Genomic DNA, 10,342 nt, shown 5'->3' on the forward strand with positions numbered 1-10,342 from the left:
AATTAAAATGAATAATTCAGTATCTCTTATTACACTCACAGTGTTGTGCATCCACCAGAGTCTATGTAGTTCCAAACAGTTTCATCACCCCAAAAGTTTACCTGACACCTATTAAGTAGTTCTTCCCCATTCCCCCTTATACTCAACCCCTTACAGCAATCTGTGTTCTGCCTCTATGGCTTTACCTATTCTGGACATCATAAATGCAATCATACAATATGTGATCTTTTGTGTCTGCCTTCTTTCACTGAGCATAGTGTTTTAAAAGTTCATCCAAAATATAGTATGTGTCATTTTTTTCATTACTTTTTATGTCTGAATGTTATTCTGCTACATAAATATACCACAATTTGTTTTCATTCATCAATTGATAAACATTTGGGTTGTTTCCACCTTCTAGCTATTGTGAACGATGCTGCTATGAACGTGTGTACATGTATTTGAGTGACAGTTTTCAGTTTAGGGCAGGGTGTGCATACCTAGAAGTGAAATTGCTGTCTTTTTTTTCTTAAGATTTTATTTATTTATTTGACAGAGAGAGATCACAAGTAGGCAGAGAGAGGCAGGCAGAGAGAGAGGGAAGCAGGCTCCCTGCTGAGCAGAGAGCCCGATGTGGGGCTTGATCGCAGTACCCTGAGATCATGACCTGAGCCAAAGGCAGAGGCTTAATCCACTGAGCCACCCAGGCGCCCCGAAATTGCTGAGTCTTATGTTAATTCTGTATTTAACTTTTTAAGCCACTGCCAAACTATTTTCCACAGTAGCTGTACCATTTTACATTCCCACCAGCAATGTATGGGGGGTTACAGTTTTTCCTCATCCTCACCAACACTGGTTATTTTCCTTTTTTTTTTTTTTTTTAATTACAGCCAATCCTAGAGCCTACACAATCCTTTTTTTTTTTTTTTTTTTTTTAGATTTTATTTATTTATTTGACAGACAAAGATCACAAGTAGGCAGAGAGGCAGAGGCAGGCAGAAAGATAGGAAGAAGCAGGCTTCCCGCTGAGCAGAGAGCCGGATGTGGGGCTCGATCCCAGGATGACCTGAGCCTGAAGGCAGAGGCTTTAACCCACTGAGCCACCCAGGCGCCCCATACACAATCCTTTGCACAAACTCAGTAAGACCTTACCTTGAGTGCCTAGCCTAGGAGATAATCAAGAAACAGCAATTCCTGAAAAATAGATCAGTTTCTGAAACTAGAATGGCACTTAAATATCACCTAGAAACACAGTAAATTATTACTACTGGGTAGTGAGCGTAAAAGTGATTATTATTTCTATCCTTCTGCTTTTGTATTTTTCCAAGTTTTCTGCCACGAACATTTGAAAATGTGCCTTGCAGGCATTTCCTATCATTTAAGTCATACAAACTAGGGCTGGTATTTTTCCAACCAAAAGATGATCAATAAAAACGGTTCTACAATTTCATAGAAAGCAAAGAAGGTATTTTTATAATCACAAATAAGATAATCTGGCCTAACGCTCTCATCTAAAGGAAGAAAAACTGGGCCCAGAGAGAAAAAAAAAAAAAAAAAAGACTTAGGAAAAGGCTATAATCCACTATGGTCTTGTTCACATTTGTTAGATGGTGAAAGGAAGGTCATGGCAAAAACTTCCCCCACACTCCTACTTAAGCTCTTTTCCACTTCATTACATCACATTGCCAAACGTCCAGTGATCAAGCCTGTTCAATTACATATTAATACATTTTACAAATATTAATTCAGTGTCTACTTGACCAAAGCTCTTCTTCAAATGGTGAAAAGCACAAAGAGAGAGGAAGAAAGAACAAAATGTAGCTGTAATAGAATGACTAAGGAGGTCGGGGGTTGTTTCTGAAGTGACTTTTAAACTGCGACTTGAGTGAAATGTCAGTGCAACAACAGAACACTGACATCTCTTAAGAGACTACATACACATACACTTAGAAAAATTTTTCCCCAGAACGCTAAATTGGAGCATCCTGGACATACCCCCTCCCCCAACCCCTACATTAGATATCTTATCGATGCTAGTAGTCCAGGAAAGGCAAGGCTTCCTTTGGGTGTTTAATAACAACTTCAGGATTGGAATCGTGGGATGGGGTGTATCCCTCGCTCTGATGGGTCCTCACTCTGATGGATCCAAAAGCCCGGATTTGGATTTCTCACACTGTCCCTAACTCCATTGTTATTCTCCAGGCCGTTGGCCCCAAAGACCTTGCTAGTGATTGGCTAAGAATAGGCCCGCCTCTCGCTCAGGACTCGCTGCGAGCTGCAGGAACCCCGCCTCCTCCACTTCCTAATTCGCTACTCCTGGGCTCATCCCGCCTCTCCATCGAAACCATTGGCTGCCTGGCTCCCAGAGTCATTAGCGCCTGCGGAGAGGCTCGACCGCGGGTGACTGGAGAAGTCCTGCACCAACAACAATGGCTGTCGCGACTTCGGCGGCCCGGATTTGGCTGGGCGTGGGGGGCTTTAGGGCCGTGCAAGCCCGAGGCTTCAGCTCCGATCGGGTACGCCGGCGGTAGTGTCCGCAGCCCCAGCCCTGAGCGCGGGTTCCATCTCCCCTTCGCGCCTTTACCGACGTTCCCATCTCTCTCCGCAGTCAGACTCCAGCGCTGGCTCAATCCGGGAGGCAGGTGGGGCCTTTGGAAAGAGAGAGCAAGCTGAAGAGGAACGATACTTCCGGTGAGGTCCACGGAGCCCCGAGTCCAGTCCAGATCTCTTGGGGCCTTCCGATCCTTCTTAAACTTATAATCGTCCGGGCACCTGGGTGGCTTAGTCGGTTGAGCAGCCCACTCTTGGTTTCCGCTGCAGTCGTGATCTCGGGTTGTGGGATCGAGCCAGGGGTCGGGTGCCGTGCTGGGAGGGGAGTTTGCTTGGGATTCTCTCTCTCCCTCTGCCCCTCCCCCACCGCTCTCTCGCTCGCACTCTCTCTCTTAATCTCTCGAATAGGTAAATAAATCTTTAAAAAGGAAAAAAAAAAAAAGTCCAGTAGCCCTACCTGTCCCTCCCTGGTCCTTTGGGCGCCCGTCCCCCAATAGAACTAGCAGGCCCTGAACCCATTACCCCCAACACTTGAGGTCCTGATTGTCACCACCTATAGGGCGCTCCCGAACAGTTCGGGGGGCCCAAACCCAAGCCATTTCCACCCGCGGGTCTCCAAAACTCTTCCTGAATCACTTACCATGCCCACCCACGGAGTTCTCCCCGGTCTTGTAAAATGGCTTCCAGATTTTTCCAAAATGTATAGGTCCCACTGCCCAATACTTGAAAACACCCTGAGCTTGATTCCCTCAGCCTTCAACCACCCATAACCCTTCTACTCTCTATTTTCTCCTCCCCATGGAGTCCCTGGCTCTCCAGATCCTCAGCCATTTCTAGACCCCAAGTCTTCAATTCCGCCAGAGTGCTTCCAACCAAGGCAGCAGCTCCTAGTTGGAACCCTCCGCTCCTACTTCTTGGAGACTTTAGCCCTGCCCAGCCCTGCCCTGCCCTGCCCAACCCAGCCCAGCCCAGCCGCTGTAACGGATAAATTTCTCCTGCATAAGAGTACAGAGCAGTTTGCCCAAGGGACTCTTTCCTAGCCCTAAATTATCATTTACTGACTTCTGTCCACAGTGGGGAGCAGTGTGGACCTAATCTCACTTTTGCCTCTTCTGCTTTGGTCTAGCTTTTAACTTCTGCCCTTTATTGCTCACTCTTAAGAACGATCAGCATGGCGCCTGCCATACCAGAGAACCAAGGCACAGCCCTTAGATACCATCTAATTTGGCATCAACATTTTACACTTAAGGAAAACTGAGGCCGGTATGTGCCCAAACCAACATTTGAATGTCCCTTCTTGAGACCTAAATTGGACTTCCAAGTACTTTTCCCCCTTCATTTTGACCTTTACAGTGAGCCATGCATTTCCCTAGGCAAAGAAAGCCCTAGATAAATTGAGATAGGATATGTTTTTTTGTCCATCCTTCCCTCCTTTTGCTCTGCCCACCCTACCCCCACCCCCAAAAAAAGGGATTCTGATCTCTGGGTGCTTCCTATCCTAAGGTATATGAGACTTAATGTTACACCTTTTTGGAGTTTTCTAAAGAGAAATTTGAAAGGAATAACTCATAAATAATGAAATTTCAGGCACTGGCACCAGGAAAATGGAATCATTTTGGTCATTCTTAAGGTGGATATATCTCAAGATGGAGTATTCTTTCTCTAGTGGGGCTGGAGCAGGTAGAAGAGGATGACCAACCAGATTCTAGTGGGATTGGGATTCCTGTTCTTTGCCTTAGGTATCATACGTTATGCTTAGAGGTCTCTGTGGGTTAACGATTGGGATTTAATGCAGAGCCACTGTATCCTTGTAGAGCACGCACTAAAGAACAACTGGCAGCCTTGAAGAAACACCATGAAGAGGAGATCACCCATCATGTAAAGGAAATTGAGCGTCTGCAGAAAGAAATTGAGCGGCACAAGAAGAAGATCAAACATCTAAAAGATGACGATGATTAAATGTGTGCAGTTCCCATAGAATAGCTATATATCATCGCCCACTTCTGTGGAAACATAGTTCTGGTTTTATTAATATCTATCTGTGCTGCCAACAGATTATAATAAATCGTCATCAATGAATTGTGTCTAATGCCTTTTTCCACCCTCTGGAAAGTACTACTGGACTTATAAAATGAATCATATAGGGGTGCCTGGGTAGCTCAGTTGGTTTAGCTTCCAGCTCTTGATTTGGGCTCAGGTCATGATCTCAAGGTCATGGGATTGAGCCCCGCTTCAGGATCCCTGCTCAGGGCAGAGTCTGCTTCAGATTCTCTCTCTCTCTCTGCCTTCCCACTTATGCGTACTCTCTTGCTTTCTCTTTTTCTCTCTCAAATAAACAAATCTTTAAAAAATTAACCAGGGGCACCTGGGTGGCTCAGAGGGTTAGGCCTCTGCCTGCAGCTCGGGTCATGGTCTCAGGGTCCTGGGATCAAGCCCCACATCGGGCTCTCTGCTCAGTCTTTATTGTGAGACCCCATTATAAAAAGGCCTTCAGGATCATTGACAAAAGTTCAGACAAGTCATTGACCTTACTCCTGCAAACAAGATACTAGATGTCAGTTTCCAAAACACATGTCCAGTGTGGATGCGGCTAGTGGAAAGTTTATAGACACTCCTGACGTGAATGCTGAGATTCAAGTGGCCAGCAATAAGATTACCTCAAAGATGGAGTGCAAAAAATAATGACAAGTCACATGCCTTCTTTTTTAACTTTACAACAGTACAAAGTTTGAAAAGTTAAAATTTTTAATTGAACAAGTAACATCTTCCATTTTGCATTTTTGTGAGCCTCCCCCTACCTGGCCCTACTAAAAGCCTTACAAAATCCCTTAAGTTTGTAGATGATAGTGTTCTCATGACTTCTAATCCACAATAGATCTATTAGAAGGGATGTTCCTGAGTATGCCATTTGCTCTTGAGATCTATTTTAAATTAAAATCACTCTAATAATGATCAAATAAAGCAAGCAAAAAGTGGAAGATGAAGAGTAAGCTTGAATTCTTAGGAAGATAAAATGAATAATTTTTGGAGCAGCTTAATTTAAGACGAGCTGAACTCATGAAAGTGGTAACTCATGGTCTTTTTGTTGTGACATACCTGTGGTTAATTTTTTCTATCCTGCTATAATAAAAGCAAAATACAAATATTATTTAAAAATACAGTTTAAAAATCTCTCCTTGGGGCTCCTGGATGGCTCAGTGGGTTGAAGCCTCTGCCTAATGCTCAGGTCATGATCCCGGGGTCCTGGGATCAAGCCCCGAGTCAGGCTCTCTGCTTGGCAGGGATCTTGCTTCCTCCTCTCTCTCTGCCTGCTCTTTAGCCTAGTTGTGATCTCTGTCAAATAAATAAATAAAATCTTTACAAAAAAAGTAAAAATATCTCTTAAATATATTTGTTTAAATATATCTTTCTAAGGGACGCCTGGGTGGCTCAGTCAGTTAGGGGGCTGCCTTCGGCTCAGGTCATGATCCCAGGATCCCGGGATCCAGTCCTGCATCGGGCTCCTTGCGTGGCAGGGAGCCTGCTTCTCCCTCTTCCTGCTCTGCCTGCCTCTCCCCCTGCTTGTACTCTCTCTCAATCTGACAAATAAATAAGATCTAAAAATAAAAAATAAATATATCTTTCTTAAAATCCTAAGATAATTTATGTGATTTTTTTAAAGATTTTATTTATTTCTTTGACAGAGATCACGAGTAGGCAGAGAGAGAGGCAGGCACAGAGAGAGATGGGGAAGCAGGGTCCCTGCCGAGCAGAGAGCCTGATGTAGGGCTTGAACCCAGGACCCTGAGATTAGGACCTGAGCCGAAGGCAGAGACTTAACCCGCTGAGCCACCCAGGCGCCTCAATTGATGTGATTTAAACCAGTAACCACAGACACATAGCACAGGTCATAAGATTCCCCAGGTGTTTCTTGGAATTTGGAAAATACTACAGCAGGGTTTTGTTGGGTTTTTTTTTTAAAGACTTTATTTGTTTGCCAGAGAGAGCACAAGCAGGGGGAATGACAGAGGGAGAAGCAGGCTCCCTGCTGAGCAAAGAGCCCCAGGCGAGACTTAATCCCAGGACCCCAGGATCATGACCTGAGCAAAGGCAGATACTTAACCAACTGAGCCACCCAGGCATCTCTACAGCAGGGGTCCTTAAACTGCCCACAAGTCAGCAGCATCAGCATTGCCTGGGAACTTGTTAGAAAGGCAAGTTCTCAGCCTCCATCACAGATGGCTAAAACTGAGGATTGAACCCAGAAATCTGTTTAACAAGCTTCCCCAAGTGATTCTTTTTTTTTTTTTTTTAAGATTTTATTTATTTGACAGAGATCACAAGTAGGCAGAGAGGCAGGCAGAGAGAGAGGAAGGGAAGCAGGCTCCCTGCTGAGCAGAGAGCCCGATGCGGGGCTCGATCCCAGGACCAAATGCAGAGGCTTTAACCCACTGAGCCACCCAGGCGCCCCTCCCCAAGTGATTCTAAAGTCCATTGAAGTTTGAGGAACACCGTTCACATAGTTTCTCATGGCATTTGCTGGCATCCTTGGGCATAGAACACTTTTATAGAAGCAGATTATTATAAAAATACATATAGTTCTTCATATGAATGCTATTTCAGAATAAAAAGATACGTTAAGATTATTCTTGTACAGGGCACCTGGGTGGCTCAGTGGGTTAAGCCGCTGCCTTCGGCTTGGGTCATGATCTCAGGGTCCTGGGATCAAGTCCCGCATTGGGCTTTCTGTTTAGCAGGGAGCCTGCTTCCCTCTCTCTCTGCCTGCCTCTCTGCCTACTTGTGATCTCTCTGTGTCAAATAAATAAATAAAATCTAAAAAAAAAAAAAAGATTATTCTTGTACAAACCATATTAACATTTGAGAACATATTATTTCCTGGAATAAAATCCTTTTCGTTTACAAGTAACAGATAACCAGCACAGTCTGGCTTACAATGGAGAAAAAGATATTTTTTTAAAGAACAGTGGCTAGGGCGCCTGGGTGGCTCAGTGGGTTAAGCCGCTGCCTTCGGCTCAGGTCATGATCTCGGAGTCCTGGGATCGAGCCCCGCGTCGGGCTCTCTGCTCTCTAGGGGAGCCTGCTTCCTCCTCTCTCTCTGCCTGCCTCTCTGCCTGCTTGTGATCTCTCTGTCAAATAAATAAATAAAATCTTAAAAAAAAAAAAAAAAAGAACAGTGGCTATTGTCTCAGAATCTCAAGAAAACTTAAACAAACAAAACTCTGAAAGGCAGGGACCAGAGAAGCTCTGACAACTGCAAGAGCAGATTGTTGAAGCAGCTTCATAACCATCTGTGTCAAAATCATTGGAGTGATTTAAGATTTCTATGGAATTTTACACAATGAAGTTATGGAAGTTATTTAACAATTACACAAAAATATATATTTATGAATATGTCACAATTACTTGCTCATTAAACCTCATGAGACTTCTGGCAAACAGATCCATGCCATTCTTTTTTTTATTTATTTAAATTCTATTAGCCAACATATAGTACATATTTAGTTTCAGATGTAGTGTTCAGTAATTTATCAGTTGTGTATAACACCCAGTGCTCATCACATCACGTGCCCTCCTTAATGCTCATCACCCAATTTCATAAACAAAGTAACCGAAGCAGGGAATTGTGAAGTTTCTCAAGGTGAAACAACCAGGTTTCTACTGAGCAAGAACTTTTCCTTCGAAGCTCCTGCTCCCACAGGGGCAGTTAAGCATCTGTCTTGATCAGTCACGATGCTGGGATTGAGCTCTGCATCAGGCTCCCTGCTTAATGGGGAGTCTGCATCTCCCTCTACCCCTTCCCCTTGCTTGCGCACACCCATGCTGTTTCTCTCTCTCTCAAATAAATAAAAGAAATCTTAAAAAAGAAAGAAAGGAAAAAAGAAAAACTCCTGCTCCTACAGACTTAGGTTGCAATCCCAGTGTAGTGGTTCAGCCGCCCATTATTAGCTCCCCCCTGAAAACGTGGGACAGGCTGGGGGCACCACCTGATCTGGGAATAAGTGGTAATGGTGAAGATCCCAGGAAGTAAATGTAGAAGTGTCACTGGTTGGTGTTGGAATTGGCATTAGCATTTTGGTTGCATCAGGAACCCTATCAGTATGTCAGTGCTTGCCTAGATGATGCAAACACACATTTGCGATGGAGTCTAGTTTGAAATTTTCACATCAGAAAGTCCGAAGTTGTAATTCCCAGCCCAGGTAGCACATCAAAATACTTAACAGCTTTAAATTTAAGCCAAAGTCTCAGGACCAATATCTCTGAGACCAAGGTGTGAACTTGGGTATTTTCAAAATGCTCCCCCCCCTTTTCCAATATGTGACCAGAGCTGTGACCCACTGGTTTAAAGGATCCCTGCGGATCTGTTGATATGGCTGGGCAGGTTGTTCACCGGATAAGGACACCTAACTAAAGGGGCCAGGGAAGATTAAAATTCAGCCCATACCCTGCTCATCAAGCAGTGCACTCTAGTTTAAGAGTGGCATCTACTCTGGGTCACCTGTTGTTTAATTCCTATAAAGAGGACCCTGGGTCATTCCATTGTTCTTGAATATGCATTGCTGTATAATCTACATATTCCACGTTCAGATTTTTAAAATGTATTCATTAAAAATATTCTTTAGCATCTACTATATGCTGGCCACTTGGTATGCACTGAGAATACAACTACAAAACAATCACAGCTCCTACCTTTTTTTTTGTTTTTTTAAACTGTACACTCAACATGGTGCTTGAACTCATGGCCCAGAGACCAAGAGCTGCATGTTCTCCCCACTGGGCCAGACAGGCATCCCACAGCTCCTGTCTTTGTGGAACCCATAGCCTATTAGGAAAAACAAGTGGTTAAATAATGTGGGAAGTGTGCTAATGGGAGTGAATGAAGAGTTCTGGAAGAAGGACCCTGGACAGGCATTCCACCCAGACCTGGGATTCAAAGGGACCTCATGATAGAAGAGGTATAACAGGCCAGGTAAAAAGAATGGGGTGACATTCAAGTCTGAGTGACAGCATTTGAAGAAGTCTGGCATGGAGAGATACCGCGAGTTATTGGGAATTGACAATAGTTCAGCCTGTTCATGTGGAGGATGCTGGGAGTGATGGGGAGGAATCGGCGGTAGGGTGCTAGTTTCTACCAATCTTCCGAGGGCTGGGTTGGCCACTTATAAGCTTCCTCGCTATGTCCTACTCCTCAGTCCTTCCTTCCTCCTTCCCTCTTTCCATCCTATCTCCCTCCCTCTCTTCCTCCTTTCCCTTTTCTTTTTAGGTAGACTCCTTTATTAGAGCAGAAAACACTTAACCTACTTGTATCCCACGTTGACAAATCTTAACTTCAAGCACTAAAAATGAACCAAAAGTTTTCAAGCAGGCAAAGGAACAAAGAAGCACGGGGACACACATGCCACTGCTTCACTTGGTGCCACCTGGCACAACCTCACAATACGGACTTCCATTTACCAAGACCCCACAGATTCCCTCTTACTCAGCACTCTTATTTAATTGAGGTAAAATTCACATAAAATTAATCATTAACCATATGAAGTATAAAATTCAGTGGCATTTAGCATACTCACAATGTTGTACAAACATCACCTCTAGTCTTTTGAAACATTTTCATCACCTCAAAAATTCCATATCCATTAAACAGTCACTCTTCATTCCCCCCATCCACCTAACTACTAGTCTGTTTTCTGACTCTAACAACTTGCCTATTCTGAACATTTCATATAAATGTAATCACAGATGTGACCTTCTGAATCTGGCTTCTTTCACTTAACATAATGTTTGCAGGGTTCATCCATGTAGCATATTTTTAGTG

At 43.9% G+C, this 10,342-nt stretch overlaps 1 protein-coding gene across 2 annotated transcripts; it reads left to right on the forward strand.

The window, feature by feature from the left end:
* The first annotated feature begins 2,329 nt into the window (after nt 1-2,329).
* Nucleotides 2,330-4,608, forward strand: LOC111143258 (ATPase inhibitory factor 1). 2 transcript variants are annotated; one of them, XM_022496877.1, is made up of 3 exons: nt 2,330-2,495; nt 2,588-2,670; nt 4,344-4,608. In XM_022496877.1, the coding sequence occupies exons 1-3, from the start codon at nt 2,409-2,411 to the stop codon at nt 4,486-4,488; spliced, it is 315 nt and encodes a 104-aa protein (XP_022352585.1). In that variant the 5' UTR covers nt 2,330-2,408; the 3' UTR covers nt 4,489-4,608. The 2 variants fall into 2 exon arrangements, with proteins under 2 accessions (XP_022352585.1, XP_022352586.1); XM_022496878.1 differs by lacking the exon at nt 4,344-4,608 and adding an exon at nt 4,269-4,305 and having other exon boundaries at nt 2,367-2,495.
* Nucleotides 4,609-10,342: the final 5,734 nt, after the last annotated feature.

Source organism: Enhydra lutris, unplaced genomic scaffold (assembly GCF_002288905.1).
Source record: "Enhydra lutris kenyoni isolate GAN:26980312 unplaced genomic scaffold, ASM228890v2 scaffoldscaffold9, whole genome shotgun sequence".
NCBI lineage: Eukaryota > Metazoa > Chordata > Mammalia > Carnivora > Mustelidae > Enhydra > Enhydra lutris.

Bases quoted from the DNA above. Each gene is read 5' to 3' on its own strand.
- LOC111143258 (XM_022496877.1), top strand. From the start codon at position 2,409: ATGGCTGTCGCGACTTCGGCGGCCCGGATTTGGCTGGGCGTGGGGGGC. The intron at 2,496-2,587 runs GTACGCCGGCGG...CTCTCTCCGCAG, and splicing joins GAGGCTTCAGCTCCGATCGG to TCAGACTCCAGCGCTGGCTC. The intron at 2,671-4,343 runs GTGAGGTCCACG...GTATCCTTGTAG, and splicing joins GAAGAGGAACGATACTTCCG to AGCACGCACTAAAGAACAAC.